At 39.1% G+C, this 23,158-nt stretch overlaps 3 protein-coding genes and 1 pseudogene across 3 annotated transcripts; all 4 read left to right on the forward strand.

Annotated features, from left to right (window-relative positions):
* The first annotated feature begins 2,652 nt into the window (after window positions 1–2,652).
* Window positions 2,653–3,609, forward strand: LOC123033381 (olfactory receptor 10A2-like). The gene has a single exon (XM_044449986.1). The coding sequence runs from the start codon at window positions 2,653–2,655 to the stop codon at window positions 3,607–3,609; it is 957 nt and encodes a 318-aa protein (XP_044305921.1).
* Window positions 3,610–8,916: 5,307 nt separating this feature from the next.
* Window positions 8,917–9,840, forward strand: LOC123033382 (olfactory receptor 6Y1-like). The gene has a single exon (XM_044449987.1). It carries the CDS (start codon window positions 8,917–8,919, stop codon window positions 9,838–9,840), a length of 924 nt encoding a protein of 307 aa, XP_044305922.1.
* A 6,886-nt stretch (window positions 9,841–16,726) lies between these two features.
* Window positions 16,727–17,665, forward strand: LOC123033383 (olfactory receptor 12-like). Its single transcript, XM_044449988.1, has one exon. It carries the CDS (start codon window positions 16,733–16,735, stop codon window positions 17,663–17,665), a length of 933 nt encoding a protein of 310 aa, XP_044305923.1. The 5' UTR covers window positions 16,727–16,732.
* A 1,664-nt stretch (window positions 17,666–19,329) lies between these two features.
* LOC123033384 lies at window positions 19,330–20,261 on the forward strand (annotated as a pseudogene).
* Window positions 20,262–23,158: the final 2,897 nt, after the last annotated feature.

Raw genomic sequence — 23,158 nt, forward strand, 5'->3', positions numbered from 1 at the left:
ATTAAGAAATTACTGGCATTGTAACAAATTGTTCTTATTTACCTATTCTTTGGTTTTGTGCTCAAAGTAATTTTCCAGTTGGGCAGTGTAGAAATCTAATCCAGAAATAAAAGAAATTAATCCATTTATCCTTCCCTATCCTAGATGGGAATCCTGATTCATCCTGGGTTTAGGAAGGAATACATACTGTATATCTTTGGGTTAGTGAAATGTCCCAAGCTTCTTAATATGTATATAAAGGTATGGTAGGAATGCTAGATAATTCTTGGGCAAGAGTGATTCTATGCCCACTCAGCAGCATCTAGAGAGTCATAAGAGCATTTGGATTCCCACCTCTGAGGTTAGGAAGAAGTCTCTGACCCCAGACCTGCTGGTCTGTGCTTGGATCTCTTCCTCACACCCCCAGCCAGTGGAGGGGAAGGCAGGAAGTCTGCTTCTGCAGGTGTGAATGGATGTTTTAGGCAGCAGAGAGGGGAAGAGACCAAGTCACTAGAATGGGTCTTATCTTGGTAGTGCTCCAGCTTCCTTCCCATCTTTCTGATACACTTCAACTAGATGGCCAAAATTGATGGTTAAGCTGATTTTCAGGAGTGGATATGCAGAGATCACTGATGTGCTTCTCCCATCCTGCAGATGATCTTGGATAGTGCCTTGAAAGCCATCATTCATACTTGCTAATAAGTAGATGTTGGGTTACAATTCAGCTTAGTCAGAAGGGGTAAATGTAAATGTATACCACTGAGACTGATGGACACAATTACAGACTAACTGCTATGAAATAAGCTACTGGCAAATGGTTTGGGAATTCATCTCTAAAAATGTGCCATACTTCTATTAGGCAAATTGTCTCTAAGTTCCTTGCTGAATCATTGTTTTCTTATGAGTTCAGGAAGCAATGTAATTCCCCTGTGGAATGCTATTTTGTGAATCAGGAGCCACATCTCAGACAGACCTACAAAAGCATCCATTCTTTGATTCCAAAGCTAGAATACGAATACTACAATGGTGGCTTTGCAAATGCAGCAAAAAAACAATTTGCATGTAATTTGTGACTTTGAGCATTATCACTTTAAGCTTACTATAATACATCTGGAAGCAATATCATATAGAGTTCTTGGAAGAAATGTTTTAATTTTCTAATTTAATTTCAGTTATGGAAGCCAGATTGGGTGAAGACTGAAGTTTCATAAAAAAACAGAAAGGGGATGTAGGTAAGTAGGTCTTAATATGCATATCTACTCCACTGTCTTTTGCCACTGTTTCTGTAGCTTCTTACAACATGTCCTTCCTTTCTTATGTTTATTTGAATACAGTTTACTTATTATAAACACAGGGCATCTCAAGATTACCAGTGAAAATTTATTTGGACATTGGAGTTGAACAGGGCTCATTATTTAGAAAATAAGAACATAGAAAGAGCTACATCAAGCTACATCTAATCCAAACATTCTGTTCACAATGTGGGAAACCTGCAAGCAAGATATGAACACAGTAGCAGCCTCCTGCCCAAGTTCCCCAGCAAGTGCTGTACCTAGACATACTGTTTCTAGTACTGGAGTTAGCATATTGCCCTTAGGATTAGTATCCACTGAGTATCCATTAGTATTGTTTTCCCTGAGTCCCTTTTAAAGTCATCCCAATTAGCAGCCTGTTCTATGGCTCATGGATGTGAATTCCATAGGAAAGTATCCTTTTTATGAAGAATTTATTTGTGTTGAATCTCCCAGTAATCAGCTTCATGGATGACCCCAGTTTCTAGCAGTATAAGCGATCATGGAAAAATTCTCACTATACACATTCACTTCTGTTCCAAATTTCAGTTCTCACTGGAGAAATTTTGGCTTGAAATTCAGGTACAGAAATGGGGAAAAGCCCAAGATGCCAAATTATGTGCTAGTATTAGAAGTTGTTATTTTTAGTAGCAACTGTGAGATTACTTCTTGCTGCCCCAACTGATAGCCACCATGTCTTTTTTTCTTTTCCATTTCCTTTTGCTCAACCTGCAGCTGGAAGGCACAAGCACACACATGTACACATGCATGTCACATGTCTCATACCTATTGACAATATACAGTGGTGCATTTCTCCACCTGCAATAACTAAAGAAGTGCTTGCTTGCTTGCTTGCTTGCTTGCTTGCTTGCTTGCTTGCTTACTTAAAACCTTGTACTTGTGGGAACAATGTTCAGAAGAAGACAATCTCTTGTATAAAGGAGACCTTCCTTTTTAAAAATTAACTTTCCTTGAGTACAAGATGATGGAGATAAGCCTAGCTTCATATCACAGCTGCTCCACAATTGTTCTCTCCTCTGTGTGTCCCTCAACCAACCCTGCTATTTTTATAAGGACTTGGCTTAACTCCTTAAAATTCATCCAACACCAAAATCGGGCATACATACACCCAAGGGAATTTGTATGTATTAATCCTTACATCTTTTCTTCTGTTTAATATTCTGGGGCAGGCAACAGTCTTCTGTTACTCTGTATGGGTTTACTGATTATGTGCTATAGATAAGTTACCTTTTGTATAGGTTTATATGATACATCCATTTTCCACTGCACTTGCTTAACATGAAACAAAAACTTGAGTTGGGATAAAGATAGACTGACTCCATGTCGTGTCGTGTCTTGTTGTTGTTGCTTCTTCCATCAGATGAGAGTAAATACAAGTACAATAGATAACTTTTGGCTCCTGGGATTCTCCAGTCTCCCAGGTCTTGAGGGCTTATTCTTCTCTGCTTTCTTAACCACATTTGTACTGACCCTGATTGGGAATGCCTGCATAATTATTGTCACCATGGCTGACCAGACACTCCACAACCCCATGTATTTCTTCCTCCGGAACTTGTCATACCTAGAGGTCTGCTATACGTCAACAATAATCCCCAAGATGCTTCAGAATCTCCTGTCAGAGGATAAAACCATGTCATTCACTGGCTGTGCTTTTCAGATGAGTGTCTTCCTCATCACAGGAGCAGCAGAGTGCTTCCTCTTGGCTGCCATGGCATATGACCGCTATGTTGCCATTTGTCGACCCTTGCATTATATGCTTATCATGAACAAGAGAGTCTGCTCTGGGCTGGTCACAGCTTCATGGCTTACTGGAATTCCAGTACAGCTTGGCCAGACTTTCATGGTGTTTACCTCCTATTTCTGTGATGCCAATGAAATCAACCACTTCTTCTGTGACATCCCTGCTTTGCTCCACCTGGTCTGTGGAGACACATCCATAAATGAACAGATAGCTCTGGTAGAAGTGGCATTGCTTGCAGTAATCCCGTTTGCTTTGATTCTTATGTCTTATATGCACATTGCCACTACTATTCTGAAGATGCCCTCACTGGAAGGAAGACGCAAAGCTTTCTCAACATGCTCCTCGCATCTCATGGTGGTGGCGGTGTTCTACGGATCTGGAATAACTGTCTATTTGACACCAACATCAAGCCATACTCCAGATGCTGATAAATTCCTATCACTCTTCTACACAGTACTACCACCGTTGCTGAATCCTCTTATTTACAGTTTGAGAAATAGAGTAGTCCAAGTTGCTCTGGGAAAAGTCTTTCTTCTTCTTCCACAGTTCTGTGCAACAAATACATATGAAAATTAAAATGCTGGATGAAATTCCTTGCCAATAAAACCTGATATAACATTCCATGCCTCAACTGTGTCAGCATGCTTTTTGGGGGTTTGTTTTTTGTACTACCTAGGGCCCAAACCTGTGCATTTTGAGACATAAAAAGCCCTACAGCTTCCAGCATTCCTAAGAAAACATGGCTGGCTGAGGAATATTGGGAGTTATGAAACCTTTCTCTGTTCAAACATAACTAGGACTGCACTTACAGTCTGAATTCTACAATTCCATGATTTTTGTCTGCCAGTCCAAACAACATTATTTGAAAAACATGAGTTAAAAATACATGAATCCTGAAATATATGCACAAAGATGCATTTGCATTTTCATGCAAACTTTGTGTGTCCAAAAGCCGGTGAACTGGATTTAATATTGGAAAATTGAAAAATGAAAATCAGTTGTGTCCATTCATAGACAGAAGAAAATTCAAGTTTCCTTTCCTGTCCTGTCCACTCCTCCCCTTTCTCTATTAATGTGATTGCAGCTATTTTAGTGTAACCCAGTTTAAGATCAGTGTTTTAGCCTATTCCAAAACTGACAGGTTGCACACACTTGCTATATTCTAGCATTTAAGCAAAATTAATAAATACATTAATTTTGTTTAATTTTGGTTTATTCTCACATTAAACTGTACACTCAAGCATTGCGCTTTTCCTCACCTTTCCAGAAAGAACAAGAATATTAAGGGCAAATAATGTTGGCAATGCTTATCTTAATTGAAATAATTATACATGAGTTCTGAGCATGTATAATTTTTAAAAGTCCTCTAGATTCTTAAAATAAATGTAGAACCAGAGCTGACAATTTAGATGTAAGTTATGGCTACCATAACTTACGTTCTAACAGGGTCAATTGTTCTGTTAGAAGAAGTATGTGTGCTGTGGTAGGAGAGGAATCTCTGAAGCAATGCTTTAGTGTTGGGAACTGGATGGACACCAACCTTGTTGAGAAATATCTGAACCTAATTTAACAGATAATAGAGACTAAGCAAGGTTGAGGAGCAGGTGATGCTGAAAAGAAGCAGACAGTTAAGTCTCTAGCATTTCAGAAAGAGTTGTCAGTAATAATTTGGGTGGTAGAACTTGATGTCTGAGGACATTTTTAAGGTACCTAATTTCATTTTTTTAATCTGAATGGATGGGTATTGTTCTCCATTTATTTGAGATGTGAAAACCTGAAAATGCAGGAAGTTGTTTATAAATAGTCAATATATTAGCTTAATTTTAGTTAGATCACTTCATTTATTTTTATTTTGTTTAGTTTTGCTTTCCTTGATCTGAGTTCTATTTTCTGCTACCCACTTTTAACTTCCTATTCTTTCAATTGTCTATGGCTGTGACCTCTGTGCTGTTATGAATTCTTAAGAGAATAGTTTATGATTGGGATGTGGGAAGAAGGATCTCTTCTGAAGCTACCACTCTTGGGAGATAAATATTCAGGCCTAGTCCCAAGGAGAAATGATGAAAATATAAGGACTTAGGCAGAAATGCAATGAAAGAATTAACCTATCACAACCTGTATGTATCTAGCTTCATTCGAAGAGAAAGCTTCATTTGAGAAACCTTCTACGTGGGCATATGCATGGTGAATCCCTCTGCCATATGTGTGTAGTGTGTTAGTCAATTAGCAATAATTAACTACAGGCAGCTTAAATATGTGTAGAAGAGGTAGATGCTAAGATAATGTGAACAATAGGTTAGAAAATCTGTTTCACATAATGATAGAAGCAGATCCCAGTATCAGATGAATGTTATATTCAACATTCAAAGGGATTTTGAATATAAAAAGGACTGACTTATTTTCAGCAGTCCTTAAAAAAGGTCATAGGTGCTGAAAACATTAAACCATCACAATGCCTTGTAGACCCTGATTTCAATGTTGTTACTGCCTGCCATTTTACAATTGTGACACAAGCAAAGGTATCTTCATTGTTTACCTCTTGTTGGTTACCCCCTCTAGCTTGATAAAGAGTTCTAGAGCAATTGAAAGCTTCCATAGTACTTATAGCATTTTAGTTTGCTGAATTATGGTACTGTCCTAATATAGATTTGGAATAATAGATGGTATGTGCATTTTCAGGTGTTCATTTATATATTGTTCCAAGCCATGTAAATAAAAGTCAGAGAGATCCATATGAAAACATCCATATGAGAGTTGGTATGATCTTGTGAATAGTGGGTAAGTTCTGGACCTGGCTTTGCCTCAAGCTGCAGTTGTGGATTTTTTGCATAAGCTTAGACACATCTCCTGTTTGTTTCTTGTTTGTGAAATGGTAATTATAGTTGATTTCTCACTGTTAACCAAAAGGGTGAAAATCTTCCATTAGGAATCATGATGTTTAAGGTGATGTGAGGTGATGTGATGATTTTGTTACCCCTCACTGAGACATGCAAGATATCTATGTGCATGTATGAACCAACTTGTGCAGAAAACTTCAAAATAGGGTACATCAATGCAGGCAAGGGCTTCAGAGCCACATGTACCAACCCTACTCTCAAAATTCACTGTAGATCCACTCCGCACTCTCAGTCCCTGCATTGAGGAAGATCCAGAGGAGGTGTCTTCGTCCATTTCTTCAGGTCTCAGTATAAGGTTCCTGATCATGTAGAAAACCCCCTGAACAGATACTGAGTGAATGGAAACAGCAATGCAAGCCCTTTGCACGCATTGGGATACCTTGTCAAACCTAAGATCTAAACAGGGCTTAAAGACTGTGGAACACTGGATACAGTAGAAGTGCTCTATAGTATGAGATGATAATGATAACTTTGATGATGACAATAATTATAATAGCACTACAAAGCCACTGTAACTGTATCTGGGATCCTATCATTCCTATATCATATTATGTATACCCTCACAATGAATATCATGCAATTGTCTTGTGGTAGGCTCTCCTACACTAGAGACATTCAAGGTGAAACTGGACAGTTATCTGAGTGGGATGGTGTAACTTGGTGTCCTGCAACAGCAGGTGTTGGACTCAGTGGTCTTCATGGCCCCTTCCAACTCTACTATTCTATGAGTCTATGATTGTGTTAGAGATCTGTGGATTCCCTGCTTCAACTCCATGAACGTGATATATATATTTTTAGTGGTTTGTTAATTGCTGGCACTTGAATGCCACCCCATGGCCGGAAGGCTCTCTGGGTGGCTCACATAACAATCACTACAAGGATACAGCTGAAAACAGCTAACAATAATAGCTAAATGTTTTTTAAATGTTACAAAAAAGGCAATATAAAATGCAACAGGATAAGCACAGTATAGTCAATGAGACTGTGAAACAGTGAATTGGGCAATAGGTTCAGTAAATCATAGTCTGATAACAAATGTTAAATTTCCAGAATTTCCTTTTATCTGTTGTAAACATCCCACCCACATGGTCCCTGGCTTGACCCCAAGTTGAGTGTAATGGCAGAGGATGAAAAGTGTCTGCCTCTCCATTTTATCCCCTGTGTGCCTGATCTTAGCAACCCCTATCTGGCCCCCCCTCACTTGCCTTTCTTCTAAGTTGAACAGTCCCAATTTTGAAGCCCCTCCTTTTAGTGGAGTTGCTCCAGCACCGTCGTCATTCCTTTACTCTTCCCTGTAATTTCTCCAATAGAATAAATGTAAGCCTTTAGCCAGGTCTACCAGATTGGGTTTGCTCTGTATTGTGTTTTACTCCTCTGCCTTCCAGTGCATTTCTAAACTAATTCCAGAATGGTACATGAGAGTTTACTGAAGCTTTTAGCCCTCTTAGTCTATTTGCTTTCTTCCTCTCACTGAGAATGTGCATGGATGCACTGAAACAACACTGCAAAAAAGAATGCTGGCGTGATCATAGGTCTGATTCATGACAATAGCTTCCACGCAGTAACTTTGGGCCAAACACACATTGTTTTAAATAATTATCTAGCAGTTACATCTCTCTTCATTGCACTCACACTTCTATTTTAAGGTAGGTGTGGTGCCTTGCATTTAGATTAGAATCCTAGAATGATAGGTAGGGGGTTTAAGATCCAAACCTCAATCATGTTTCACACACACACCCCTAATCTAGAAGTTAAAAAAAATCATCCCAATAAATTCCTGAACATTGGTCAAACACCATAGAAAAACTGTCTTGATACTTATCAATGATACTTCTTCTGGTTTCAATCCAGAGCAAAACTCTGCCACAATGAATTATTATGAGGACAAAAAAGGTAGTTTTTCCCCTTGCTCCAATTCCCAATCTATTCCAACAATTTTTTTGGGTGATGGTGGTCCAGAACACTGTTTGAGGTAGCATTGCAGGGGAAAAAGGATTTAATGGCCTCTACTGATGAAATGGGTGACTCCATGGGAATCCAAATGACCTACACCAAGGTAAGGAAGCCCCTTGGTAAAGGATCACCTCTAGATCTGGTCCATCATGACCACTTTTCTGAGGTGTCCAGAATACAAGAGAAAAGGCATTTTGGAACAGAAAACCCTGGTGAACTACAGCTGTAGACACTCATTACATAACTGCAAAACAGGAAAAAAAATTAATATATTTTAGCTCTGAGACAAGACCAAGTGATTAGGAACAGTATAATCTGTGGAGAAAATTGACTGATAGCAATCTTAGACATATATGCACTGGCTGTGGATAACAAGAAAAGTATATTTTCTGGAATTCTCCTTGATTGCTTAGGTATGTGAAGTTGTGATGGGGCCATAAGATGAGTGGAATCTTGAATGCAAAAGTCCATCTTGCAAAGCTGCATTGCAATTGCAGGCTAATGAAGAATATATATTTTATTTGCATCTGAACTTACTTCAAAGGGTTAGTGTTAGGGTATCAGTGTATATGACAGCAATTCCATGCACAGATATTTCTCTCATTCTCTTTCTATCTTGATTAAGTAAAATTTATTCAAGCCCCATCCCATTATTTAATCTCATTGAGGCTGTTGAGTCCCCTGTTGAGTCCTCAAGTCAAACCACAGACTTCAGGGGGGACTGTGGCATTATTTCACTAGGACTCAATGCAGAAGAACAATATGCACTATTCTGAGCTCTTTTGTGGAAAGACAAATATAATAAAAGTAATAAATGAAAAATACACCATTAGGGTAGAACTTTTTTAGAATTTGTCTTTTTAGTCTAAAGGAATAAAACCCAAGTTAAATTAAAATATTGAGATGTCTTACATTACAGTTATGCGTACACTTTTTAAAAGTGGGACAAAAATTATAGCGAGTCAACAGATGCTGTATTACATCCCTTCCTTCTTGTCCTTCTAAGCCACAGGCTGTGCCTTGCATTCAAAGAATGGAAGAACTGAACCTGACCAATGTCAGCTATTTCATCCTTCTAGGATTCTCCACCTCTGCAGAGCTTCAGGTTCTCCTTTTTGTCCTCTTCATCTTTGCTTATTTGGTGACACTGATGGAAAATCTCATAATCATCATCACTGTTTGGTGTAACAGCAACCTCCACAAGCCCATGTACTTCTTCTTGTGCAACCTTTCCTTTCTTGAAGTCTGGTATGTCATGGTCATTGTCCCTAAGCTGCTGGCAGATTTCCTCACAGAAGACAAACGTATCTCGTTCCAAGGCTGCCTGACACAACTGTATTTCTTTGTCACTTTTGTGTGCAGTGAATATATTCTTCTGGCTGTCATGGCTTATGACCGATATTTAGCCATATGTTACCCGCTGCATTACCCAGCCATCATGAACAATGCACTATGTGCTCAGCTGTCAGCAGGGTGCTGGACATGTGGCTTAATCACCTCTGCTATCAAGCTCAGCTTCATTGGCCAACTGAAGTACTGTGGCACGGACCAGGTCAATCACTACTTCTGTGACATTTCACCCCTCTTGAACATCTCATGCACTGATTCTTCCATGGCTGAGCTGGTAGATTTTATCCTGGCTCTTATGGTTATCATGGTCCCATTGTGCTTTGTTGTGATGTCATACATCTACATCATCTCAGCAGTACTGAAGATTCCTTCATCTCAAGGCAGAAAGAAGGCCTTCTCCACTTGCAGTTCTCATCTCACAGTGGTAGTGCTCTTCTATTCCACCACACTCTTCACTTACGCACGACCCAAAGCCATGTATGCCTACAACTCTAATAAACTGGTGTCAGTACTGTACACTGTGGTAGTACCCTTGATGAACCCTCTAATCTACTGCCTCAGAAATAAAGAAGTGAAAAATGCCTTGAGGAAGACACTGTCAGGTTAACTGTGAATGCTGAGTGGCACCTTTCCATTATGGAAATCTGAAGAGTGCTGCAATCCTATGCGTGTTTACCTGGAAGCAAGTCTCATGTGGCTCAAGCGGATCTATTTTTAGTATGCATGCAAATGATCATATGGTCACTATTAATGATTTTGGGACTCTCCATTCTCTTACACTTGGGCAATTACTTGAAGACAATGGGATTGTCATGGCAAGATAAGGATAATAATTTAGACAGCTCCCCTCTTCTTTCTCCTGCAACTTCAAAAGAAAATTCTAACACTTTGTACATGGACAAAAAATGGAAGCTTAAAAATACTGTATTTATTTCTAATGCCTATCTTATTGGCAGTGAATATAATATTGGGATTTAATTTATTAATAGATCTATATCATTGGTAGCTTAGGAAAGTTCTTCACATGGTGGACTGAAATACCTAAAGAGCACTAATTGAAAACCTTTTTTTAAATAAAGATAATTTAATATTTGTATATGGAAGGAATTAAAATTTAAATAAAACCTTAAATAAAAGCAAAGCAAAATAAAATGAAATATAATTGGCTTGTTTAGTGACTTATTCTGTAGTATCAGCATTAAACCTCAGCACATGGTGATGAGGCCCTCTGGTGGAGCATATGTGCTTGAACTCTGGAAGTGATCCCAGTCATTTCAGTAGTGAGGAGTTTCCTAGTGACCAAGAGTCATTCCTATAGTTTGGTGGAGAACCTGTGGAATTCCAGTTGTTGTTGGAGAAAAGCTGCCATCATCTTTGACCATTGGCCCTCCTAACTGGCTGACAGTAGTCCAGGATTATCTTGAGAACCACAAATGTCTACCCTTGACTAGGAATAGCAAGGAGTTCTTTGGGGTTCCCTTTATTTCCCTGTTCCCCACACAACCAAAAATGCTAGCAAAAGTTCTTCTACCCCACTTTTTCAAGTGCACCAAAATTTTTGGAGTTTTGTGGGGGTTGGTAGTATTATGTTACTTTTTGGAATGTACATTTGTTGGGAAACATGCAGAGAATATTCTGGAAATCATCACCGTAGCACCCTGTAAAGCCAGAGGACTCACAGCAGGGAGAAGCACAGGGAACCGGGAGAAACTTGGTGCTTCAGGAATAATGAAGTCTGGAGGGCTATTTGGAGAAGAGTGCATGCCAAGCTTTTCATTTGATAAAGAGATGAATAAATAGGTCTTTTTCATTCACTGTGATTCATAGCATAAACAATATTTTATTGTCTTTTTAAATAACAAAGAGGAATAAGATTAGTAAATGGGATATACCTAGCATATCCCCTTTGCTTTAGATCATCAATATGTAGGATTCATTATTATTATTATTATTATTATTATTATTATTATTATTATTATAACATTTCTATGCCGCCCCTTGCCGAAACCTCGGGGCGGCTTACAACATGATAAAATACATTGAAATACAATAGTACATAATAAATTACCATTAAATATAAAAATACAAAAAATACATTGATTTACAAATATAAAATTAAAATTATCAGTATAAAATAAAAATATAGGGGGAGAAAGAGAAGGAAGAAGAAGTTGTCCTGGCCAGATCATATGTTTTAACAATTAAAATGATTCATGTGGTTGAATTTATTATTATTATTATTATTATTATTATTATTATTATTATTATTATTATTACATTTCTATGCCGCCCCTTGCCGAAACCTCGGGGCAGCTTACAACACAATAAAATACATTGAAATACAATAGAACATAATAAATTACCATTAAATACAAAAATACAAAAAATACACTGAGTTATAAATATAAAATTAAAATTATCAGTATAAAATAAGTAAATAAAAATATAGGAGGAGAAAAGAGAAGGAAGAAGAAGTTGTCCTGGCCAGATCATATGTTTTAACAATTAAAATGATGTTTAAATAAAAAGATCTTTACCTGGCGCCGAAAAACAAGTAATGACGGTGCCAGGCGGACCTCTTTGGGGAGTGAATTCCATAGGTTGGGCGCCACCACAGAGAAAGCCCTTCTCAGAGTACTTACTCTCCTAATTTCTTTCATGGAGAGTTCCCGGAGAAGGGACTCTCCCGCAGATCTCAAAGGGCGGTCAGGCATATATGGACATAAGCGCTCGTTCAGGTAGCCAGGACCCAAGCCGTTTAGGGCTTTATAGGTCATAATCAACACCTTGAATTGGGCCCGGGCTTCAATGGGAAGCCAGTGAAGTTGACGGAGGACTGGAGTCATGTGAGCATAACGCCCCGTCCCCGTCAGCAACCTGGCAGCTCTATTTTGCACCAATTGAAGTGTTCGGACCGTCTTCAGGGGAAGCCCCACGTAAAGCGCATTACAGAAGTCTAGGCGGGAAGTCACCAGCGCCTGTGTCACCGTCACCAGGCAGTCGTACTCCAGGTAGGGGCGCAGCTGATTAATCAGCCGAAGCTGAAGGAAGGCGTTCCTCGCTACCGCTGTCACCTGAGCTTCCAAAGTAAGCTCCGGGTCGAGGAGTACTCCTAAGCTGCAGACCTTATCCCTAAGAGGGAGTGTTGCACCATTCAGGACCAGGTCAAATCCACCCTCTCTGAAACCCGATCCGCCAACCAACAGGACCTCCGTCTTGTCTGGGTTGAGTTTCAGTTTATTTGCCCTCATCCATTCCCTTACCTCGGCCAAGCACCGGTTCAGCACAGCCACTGCCTCACCTGGATTAGTGGAAAATGAGAGGTAGAGCTGGGTATCATCAGCGTATTGATGATTCCGCAGCCCACACGTCCTGATGACCTCTCCCAGCGGTTTCATATAGATGTTAAATAGCAGAGGGGATAGAATGGAGCCCTGTGGTACTCCATGGCATAGCTGCCATGACGTAGAGACATGGTCCCCCAGCACTACCTTCTGGAATCGACCGTTGAGATAGGAGCGGAACCACTGCAAAGCAGTGCCTCCAACCCCCAATCCCGCAAGCCTATCCAGAAGGATACCATGGTCGATGGTATCGAAAGCCACCGAGAGGTCCAGAAGAACCAACAGGGATGCACTCCCCCTGTCCTTCTCCCTGCACAGGTCATCGTACAGGGCGACCAAGGCAGATTCAGTACTGTACCCGGATCTGAAGCCGGACTGAAAAAGATCCAGATAATCAGTTTCATCCAAGAGTGCTTGGAGTTGTCCCGCCACCACTCGCTCCAACACCTTGCCCAGAAACGGGATGTTGGCCACAGGTCTATAGTTAGTGGCCATCTCTGGATCCAGTGACGCTTTCTTCAGGACCGGTCGTATTACCGCCTCCTTTAAAGGGGCAGGCACTCAACCCTCCCTCAGAGAAGCATTAACCACTTCCAAGATCCAGGTCCCAATCCCGTGCTTGGAGTTATTTATTAACCAAGACGGGCAAGGATCCAATAGGCAAGTGGTGGGACGTACTCGTCCAAGCACCTTGTCCACATCATCGGGCCGCAATAATTGAAATTCCTCCAATAATTTTGGACCAGACGGTAAGCTAAAAATTTTAAGCTAAAAATTTTAAGCTAAAAATGCATGATGGTTTTATGATTTTTATCCCTGTGTGCTTCCTCCAAGGCCCCAAATTCAGAATATCTAGTGCTGACATCCCAATATTGTTTCCACCTGAGAGAGAAAAGATCTGCCCACCTTGGTTTAGATTTATTGTTGTTGTACACAAAGGGCAAAGGGCAAGACCATCTGTCCTGTCCTGTCCTGTCCTGTCCTATTGACAGGTTGATGTATCTGAGTTCAACACTGAGTTCATATCAGTGTTGTCAAATCTCCAGCCCATCTACCAAATTTGGTCACCCTTCAGTCCCAGTTCAGCCCTCCAGTGTCTCCCAATTTGCTCCACATCCCTTTCCCCTGGCTCCACCCCTTCCTCAAGTGTCCATCATTTAGTGGCTTCTTTTCCGTTCTAGAAAGCTGAAATGCTTCTCTCAAGGCTTAATCACTGGCAGTAAGAACTTTTAGCTAAAATTGTTGGATATGCTTTGTATTATGATCCCATCCCACTAGGCTTCTTCTAACTTTGGCCCTTCCCATCAATGAGTTGCGAAATGTTTTTGTCCTGCTTCTAGTAAATAAGCCTTATTTTCAACCAGAAGAAAGTCATTTGGACCCAGACTAGACAAAACCAGGCTTGTGAGGCATTGTATGTATCTGGCAAATAAGCATCCAACACCACAACACACTCCCAGAACATGGAGGTGGGGGTTGGTTGGAACATGCTTTCTTTACACTTAGGAAATGCTGCACCTGTTCTTCAGCTTGGCTCATTCCAATGCTCCAGGGACTAGGTCTGAAGTGAGCACCATTTACTTTAAGAGACCAAAAAAATAAAAATAAAAAGTGGGGTGAGGACAAGAAGCAAGAATATTCCTGTCTACAGTAACACACTTGCTTTCCTTTCCACCAATTCCATTTTCAATGGAAGAAAATAACATCCTTGAATACTTTGTCACAGCTATGAGTTGAAGATCTTCAGTGTTTCACAATGATTATGGTACTGAGACATATAAGCCTGTAGTTTGTGGACCCCATTATGCTACAAAAATCAAGGTGAGGAATGTTTCTTGCTTGCATATATCCGCTAATAATGCTGATATTGTTACAGGTATTATTTGGATAGATTTTCTAAAATGAGAGCAGGCATGCCAAAGCAAGGCAATTAGGCAATTTCATCTGCTACAGAATTTGAGCTTTAAATGAGAAAAGTATAACAGTCTTCCTTATATAAGTTTAAGAAGATGCAGTGTTTTGAAATAAAGTATATCTGTGCTGTTATATGATTACAGGAAAGGGCAGTGAATAAGGAATGGAACTACTTTTACATGAGTCACTTCTGACACAGTTCTGCCTTTGTGATGAGGTGGAGGAGGGTGGAATAGATAATACAAGTTGGCATTGTAAAAAATCATATAACTCTGTGCTTGCAAAGAGTGCGAACAAGCTTAATGAGATTGTGTCAGAGAGACAGTGCCAGCCCTTACACTTTCTAAGTCTGATATGTACACCATAAACCACAATGTTTAGTTTGGACCTTTTAGGAATTCCACATGTATTCCAATTTAGGATACATTATATAAGATCAAAGTAATGTCTTGTGTGTTTAGAATCTTCATTGCCCATGAAAAAATGCTTCTCAACCCTTAGAAAAGAATTACAGCTTTCACTCTATGCATGGAACAAAAAGACCGCATTGATTGAAGTCCCTTTATGAGCATCAAAGTCTATGTGGATTTACTGTTAACCCTTACCACTGTTTAAAACAACATAGTATCTATCAATCCTAGAAAGTAGGATTCAGTCCATGGGCATTATATCTACATTAATTTATTTATTTCTGAATTTGTATACTGCCCACTAATCCAGATTATTTTCTAGGTGCCTTACAGTAAAATACTAAAGATAACAATGCTTGTGAGGACCACACATTTTTCCTCCTTCTGGAAATGTCCCTTTCCAGAATGTCTGATATTTCCCATAAACAAGACCTGGAATCTTGTTTTGTAACTCAAGGAGAACATTAGTGAAATAGAAGATAGTGGGTCATACTTCTTGTAAATGAGTCTCATTTTAAATTGGAAGAAAGCTGCTTGGAGCCAAGGTTGACAACAACAGCTATAACAACAAATCTGACTACCATGAGAAGTGTGTGTGTGTGTGTTTGCAAAGGCAATCCTGCTATTCAAGTGCTCGCATGTGTGAATCAAAGGTAACATTTCATTACAACCCAAAGCTAGCCCATAAACTGTATTTTTCAGTGGTCACATTCCCTAGTAAAACTGATCACCACAGATGTTGCTTGCATCATTCATCTCTCTTCCTTTCAAATGTATGAATAAATAGAAATGAGCACAGGGAATGTGCTTCATGACTTATGTCCTTATCTGGGTGCTTTGTCTTCTGGGAAGCCAGATCAGCTTACATGGACCAGGCTCACCTCATCACCAAGTCTTGTTTACTTCTTGAAGCATGGTCTGTGAGCTATACATTGAGCTCTTCTTACAATATAGCTCATCCTAGCCCATCATTTCCAGCCGTGAACTAGTACTGCTGAAGTACATATCCAGAAGACTGACAGATCTGTTGCTTTGATTTTCCACTTCAGGCTGTTTATGTGTGTGGCAGTGGAAGTGCACTTTTGTGATGCTGACCTACAGAACATAACTTCATGCAGTGGAATTATTTTTATTTTTTGGAATGGGGGAACATTCAAACATTCAGCCCTCAGTCAGAAATCCATGGTAATAGAGTTCAGCAGTAGATTTAACACATTAGGTTCCTGACTTCTCTATCAATTGCCTGAACATTGTGTCAATCAAATATATGGTTAGGGCTTCCTTTTCCTAGGCAGAAGGTAAGAACTGTAATAATCCAAATTTGGGAATTTTGAGAGTCTGCAACAGAGAGATGAATGAATACAGCAAGAAACAGCCACGTAGATGTCCCAGTATGTACAATTATGGCATAATAATATTCCCTCTGTCAGGTAAACATGTAGTGTCAAACCTGGGTCTGTTACTGCACAGTACATGAAATTGACAACCTCAGATCTCTGTGGCAGATTCAGAGGATACCATAGAGAATGACATGCCATAAGAATAATTGTCTGTGTCTCCAGGGTTGTATTTGCTCCTGGCACATTATTCTTAACATTCAGAGTCCATAGCATTAAACTTACACTCATTCTGCTCACACCTGCTTCTGTTTTTTGGGACTGGAATAGCGTCTGCTACAAAAACCAATGCACTCAATCCAATAAACCCTGGTAAATGTGCAGAGTTACAGAGAACCTTAAAATCCACTACTTGGTTTCATTTAGGCAAATTAGGATAAAAGGCAGTCACCTAACATGTCCTCACCCCACTTTTTTATTATTTAGAAAACAACATGCAAAATCAAAGTTTTGTTACACAATTCATCTTGGAAGGATTCCAGGGTCACCTGCACCTACAGCTGGGCCTATCTTTCCTCTTTGCACTGCTGTATGTGATCACTTTGCTGGGGAATATAGGAATGATCACCATCATCACAGTGGACACCCAACTACAGAATCCCATGTATTTCTTTCTGAAGAACCTAGCCTTCCTGGATGTCTGCTACTCTTCAGTAATCACTCCAAAAGCCATGCTGATTTGTTCAAGTGGAAGCCAAACCATTTCCTACAATGAGTGTGCCATGCAAATGTTCTTCTTCTCTCTCTTTGGGACAACTGAATGTTTTTTCCTAGCTGTGATGGCATATGACCGGTTCATGGCAATATGTAGCCCGTTGCTTTATACTGTCACCATGTCCAAGAAGACCTGTTCACTTCTGGTAGCAGTTTCATATTTCTTTGGCTTCCTCAATTGTTGCACCCAGACAGGTCTTACATTCAGCTTGTCCTATTGTGAACCAGGGAAAATCAAGCACTTTTTTTGTGATGTCCCAGCTGTCATGAAGGCATCTTGCTCAGAAACATTTGTAAATGAAATTGTGCTTCTAGCAGTGTGCGGTTTTATCATAGTAATAACAGCAACCATTGTTCTAATCTCTTATGGCTACATTGTCACCACAATCTTAGGCATGTCATCTGTGGAGGGTAGACATAAAGCTTTCTCAACTTGTACTTCTCATATCATGGCTGTAAGCTTGTTCTTTGGCACAGCTTTCTTTATGTATGGCCAGCCTGGGGCCATTTCATCTCCTAATCAAAGCAAGGTTGTGTCCATTTTCTACACTATTGTTATCCCCATGTTGAACCCATTAATCTACAGCCTAAGGAACAAGGAAGTCAAAGATGCTGTGGGGAGGCAGCTGAAAAGGATGGCTTCCTTCCTCTGAATATTATTTTGCTATATTAAAATATTCTCTCCATAAACAGACCAAGCTATTAAAATAATGTATACTTTATATGGTTTTCATGGATTAAATAATATCATGGAAATAAACATCAAACACATATGTATTTTACCAAATGCATACATCTTAAATTTTACCCTATTTAAAACCTGCTACAGCATATAAATTCACCATGTAACTGCAGAGAAGTTGCGAACCATATACAATCAGATTTTTACTAGGGTTTACTGCCAAGAAAGATAACAAAGGCTCGGGGGGGGGGGGGGAATAGGTTATCATTTTATCCTAGTGAGATAACTTTTTATTTTCAGGGAAATGGTCACATCACTGCCTAACAATAGGAGACTTAAGATGTCTTTCCCCTTTAAGCCTTATAACCAACTTTACTCTCAACTTTGACTTCAGGAAAAAAAGGTTCCCTCCAGTCACTGTCACTGAGAAAAGAAGATTGGAAACAGTGGCTTCAGAGAACATCATAGCAAGTTACTGCAGCTACTGCTTTGTTACTTCTTGCACTTTTCAGATGCACACTTTGAAGATTTTTTTATTTTATTTCCTCCACTTTGAACTCTTGAGGAACTAGCCGCTTGTTATATTATTAATATCTGATTGTGCTGGAAAGTTTGTTTTTTTTAATACTTCACTCTGGCTTATAGATTTTAACAATGGATAAGTAATATTGCTATTGTGTTTAATGACATGCACTGTGTATTTTTAATAAAGAATTGTGAATTGTGATTGCCCTATTATGTTTTGAAATGAACTGGTTTGAACTGATTTTTGGTAATGATGCATTGATTTCTATTGTTGCTTGCCTGTTCTTGGACTATGAGATTTTTGGGCACATTGATCTTGGGAATGACACATACTATTATCACTGCAATGAATGATAATGATAGTACTCACTATCTCAATATTGTCTACAATTGGAACATTCACTTTTAATTTGATTATTCCCAACAGACAGCATGGTACTGGATTCACTTTATGGGCACAAACCTATGGCCTTATGATATTTTCTGGGGGTCACAGGTTTATTTGGAGCCCCACCTCCAAGGTCCTATGACCTCAAGGCTAAGACTTCTAAGCCGAAGTCCCTCCCCAACCCCCTTGCAGCCAGCATGGACTATATAATGAAGGTTTGGAAAGAGGTCTTTAAAGAGAGTAGTAAAATATTAATTTTAAATATTGAAATATGCCCCGAGATTGCATCATTTTCAATATTTGATAAGAAACAATGGAGCTGGAATAATAAAGAACTCATAATAGCAAATTTAATAACTACTGTGTGATTAATCATAGCTAAGAATTAGAAAGTAAAATATGATTACCAGTCAGGTGATTGCTACAGATAAGTTTCAAATATAGTTATTAATGATAAATTAATCAGTGATATTAAAGTGAGAAAATGATACATAAAAATAAGTTTAATGAGATATGTGGCACATTTACTGGGTAAGGGGAAAAGATTTAAACTGTCAAAAGGTTGACAGTGCTGCTCAGCCCTCATAAACTTTGATGGATTTGTGTTTAACAATGAAGAGGAACCTATGGGGAACATCTATGCAACCACACATGTTTGTTGTTTATAATCACAGAAGTCTTAGAAGAAGCACATTTTCTCCTAACTCTGTGGCACTTGCACTATGAAAAACCAGACAGAGATAGCTGAATTCATCTTGATGGGATTCCAGGGTAGCCCAGAGATGCAGGTAGCTCTCTTAATTATATTCTTGGTGATGTATATCTTTGCACTGGTGGGGAACACCAGTATGATCATAATAATCAGTGCTGACTCACAGCTTCACACCCCATGTACTTCTTTCTGAAAAACGTATCCTTTGTAGATATATGCTATTGTTCTGTCATTGCTCCCAAAGCCATGCTGAGCTTTGCAAGTGGAAACAAGAGCATTCCCTACAATGAATGTGCACTCCAGATGTTCCTCTTTTCTCTTCTTGGGACCACTGAAACTTTTTTCCTGGCTGCCATGGCATATGACCGATACATTGCCATCTGCAACCCATTGCTTTACCATGCCTCTATGTCCAAGAAGACTAGTAAAGGTCTGGTGGCAGCTTCATACCTCTTTGGCTTCCTCAACTGCAGCACACAGACTGCCCTCACATTCAGTCTGCCCTACTGTGAGCCAGGGGAGATCAACCACTTTTTTTTGTGATGTCCCAGCTGTCATGAAGGCATCTTGCTCAGAGACCTGTGTAAATGAAATTGTGCTTCTAGTGTTGTGTGGGTCTATTGTATTGATAACATCCTCAACAGTCCTAATCTCCTATGACTATATTGTGGCTACAATCCTTTGGGTACCCTCTTTAGAGGGCAAATGCAAAGCTTTCTCAACTTGTACTTCCCATGTCTTGGCTGTAAGCTTGCTCTTTGGGACAACCTTCTTCATGTACGGCCAGCCTGGGGCCATCTCTGCTCCTAACAAGGCAAAGTGTTGTCTGTTTTCTACACCATTGTAATTCCAATGTTGAACCCATTGATCTACAGCCTGAGGAACAAAGAAGTCAAAAATGCCTTGGAGAGGCAGCTGATAGGACTGGCATTCTCCCCATAAACCTGGGACCATTTTGTCTGTCAAAAGGGAATCACATTTAGAATAACACCAATAATAGTCATATGTGATTACCATGATATCTTTTGACCTTTCTTTCCATAATGTATGACTATTTGACTGCTTAATTATAGAATTCCAGCACCACTTGTCAAAATGATTAGACATGAAAAAGATTTAATAGGAACGTCTACTCCCCAAAATTTCTATTTTGTCTAAGAATATTGTCATTGCATATTTTAGACTGAAAATATTTAGGCAGGAACATAAATATATATTAGTTGAACAGCACAATTGAAGATCTCTGTTTACATGGTAATGGGACCATATTTAATGACTAAAGTCCAGTTTTAGTGTACTTGTTTTATACACACACATACATACATATCCATGTATAAATGTGTGTCTGTGTGGTATCATTGAATTTGTTACTTATGACTAACAAGATAAAATTGATTTAATATGTCCTAAGTATGATCAAATATAACACAGGATGTCCCTTCTGTCCAGCTTCTAGAATCAGAGAAGTTATGTTGGACACTAAGCTATTCTCCACTCTTAAGTATTTATTTGATATTTTTTTTATTAATTTACTAATCATTATGTTTTCAGGTAGTAAATCTATGTACTTGTACCCCGCCCTCATATATTGATAATATCTAATGATGTTTGTGTAGACTTGTTTTCCTTTGTGTACATGTGTGGGTTGAGGGAATGCATTTCTTGTTCCTTTAGTTTTATTTCTATGAAATTGATGGATTTTTTAAATCAACTGTGCACTTTCATCAGAGTGTGGGCAACACACTCCACAACATTATGTTATCCATACTCATTATATGTTTATCCACGGAACTAGCCTGCCCCATAATGTTACAGTGCTTCAGAGGAGAACAAATCACTTGATTGATTGAGAATCAGTGATTAACTTGTAAAACATCTTGCAAAATATTTTTCATTGAAGGGGCATTCTCTTTTCTTGGAGACATAAAGGAAACACACCATGGAAAGAATAAACTAGAACACACTGATATCATTTTTGACTTGCATTTTTCTACCTCTTTGCAGCCTGATATGATACAGTTCAGAAACACCTTAACCACTGACCTGCTGCTTGAGAGGCTAATACAAATACCTTGCAGGGGACTTCATAAGCAGCAGAGCCATTCCAGGCCCCCAGTTTTCAGACAATCTTGGCAAAGAGATTGCTTTTAATTAATAAGCCTGTTCCTCCTTACTGTGTGTGTTAGTAGTAATTCCATCTGTGGATAAATCTGGGTAGTGAGCATTGGAATTCACTGGAATTCATTCATTTGAATTCCAATAGAAATAAAAATATTTATTCTATTATAATTCAATTTTTCCACTAAAAATAAAAAATATTTTTTCTTTATACTTCTTGATTAACTGCACAATTGATTTGTAGGGAAGTTGAAGTTGCTGCTGCTGCTCCTCTTCCTCCTCTTCTTTTAATTTGAACCTTTTGGATAAGATTTACTTTATTTTGTGGATGTAATTTTCTCCCCAGATTTAAATATAATTGTAATTGATTACATTAACCAAATGTAATGTAAAATCACAATCTATTATTGCAAAATAATTTATTGTTTTATCTATTTCCAATCTATTATTGTAAAATTAATAGATTACATTAGCAAACATTGCATTAAACATTATGCCACATTACAAAAATTACATTAGCAAGATTCTTCATATTCTGGTCTTCATTTTCAGTGGCAAGCTCATCATACACTTTTTCATGTGCTAATGTTGGAACATCTGCTGTGATTCCTTTTAGGAAGAAGTAGACTGACATTCATGAATTTGTAAAATCCAGATATGAGTACTGTGAGGCATTCTTTGAAAAAAAAAAATAAGCTACCATTTGCCCCAAATGTGGTCACTGTTGACCAGGTCTAACCAAAGCATAAATATCTTGTTGGTTCTTTTAAACTTCACTGGCTGCGGGTCTTCACTTTAATATCCTCTGTTACTTAGAATCTGGGTATTTAAAAATTGATTGCTTCCACCTAATTCTCCTGAAATGATAAAATCATTCTGAGGACCTTCTATAGGTGCTCTCTTCAAATATTAGGTGGAGGGCAGACAACAACATAACCTTTTTAGTGGTGGTGCCCCATTTGTGGAAGATTTTTCCCAGGAAATGCTTGGCTGGCACTCTTATTCTGGCCTAAGAGATTTAATGCAAATGTGTAATAGTGCATGTTTTGAACAAAGAAATGAATAAATTAGGTCAGACTTCCATATAGCACCGTTATTAATTCCAAGATGCCCAACCTCATACTTTTAACCTCACACCTCTTGTCTAATACCAATATGGGTTAAAAATAAAAAAATAAAAACCAGTATCATGCCATGTCTCATGCTGAAATGACCAGATGGGAGAAAACAGCAACTATTTCCCTGGGGAATCTCACTTGCTGGGTAGTCTGGGATCTTGTATCAGGATCTCCAAGAGCAACAGAGCTCCTATGGTGATGCATTTGCCAATGGCATCATGGTCCACCATGTACAGGAGGTGAAGGGACTGGAAAGGATTAGACCATGTGCAACCATATAGCACAGCTGGGAGATATGGAAAGCTCTGTGGAAGGTGTCCTTGCACTACTCAGCCTGGCCACACATGTCTCTGTGGTGGTTGCTTCATGTCCCTGCCTCCAGTCTTGCCTTTCACTGTACCTTGACTCCTGCCTCTTCTCAATTCTCCTCTTGATTCCAGTTTGACCCTGATCCTTGCCTTTACTTCTGGTCCTGCTTAGCTTGTAGGTATCTGATAATTGCCAGTTCTTGACTTCACCTTTTGTCCTGCCTTGACTTGTTGATACCTGACCTTGCTTATTCCTGGTACATCTTTTGCCTGTAGGTCTGCCAAGTCTTGCCCG

The sequence above is a fragment of the Varanus komodoensis genome, unplaced genomic scaffold (genome assembly GCF_004798865.1).
Source record: "Varanus komodoensis strain SLA01 unplaced genomic scaffold, ASM479886v1 scaffold62, whole genome shotgun sequence".
NCBI classification, from domain to species: domain Eukaryota; kingdom Metazoa; phylum Chordata; class Lepidosauria; order Squamata; family Varanidae; genus Varanus; species Varanus komodoensis.

Bases quoted from the DNA above. Each gene is read 5' to 3' on its own strand.
- LOC123033381 (XM_044449986.1), top strand. From the start codon at position 2,653: ATGAGAGTAAATACAAGTACAATAGATAACTTTTGGCTCCTGGGATTC.
- LOC123033383 (XM_044449988.1), top strand. From the start codon at position 16,733: ATGCAAAATCAAAGTTTTGTTACACAATTCATCTTGGAAGGATTCCAG.
- LOC123033382 (XM_044449987.1), top strand. From the start codon at position 8,917: ATGGAAGAACTGAACCTGACCAATGTCAGCTATTTCATCCTTCTAGGA.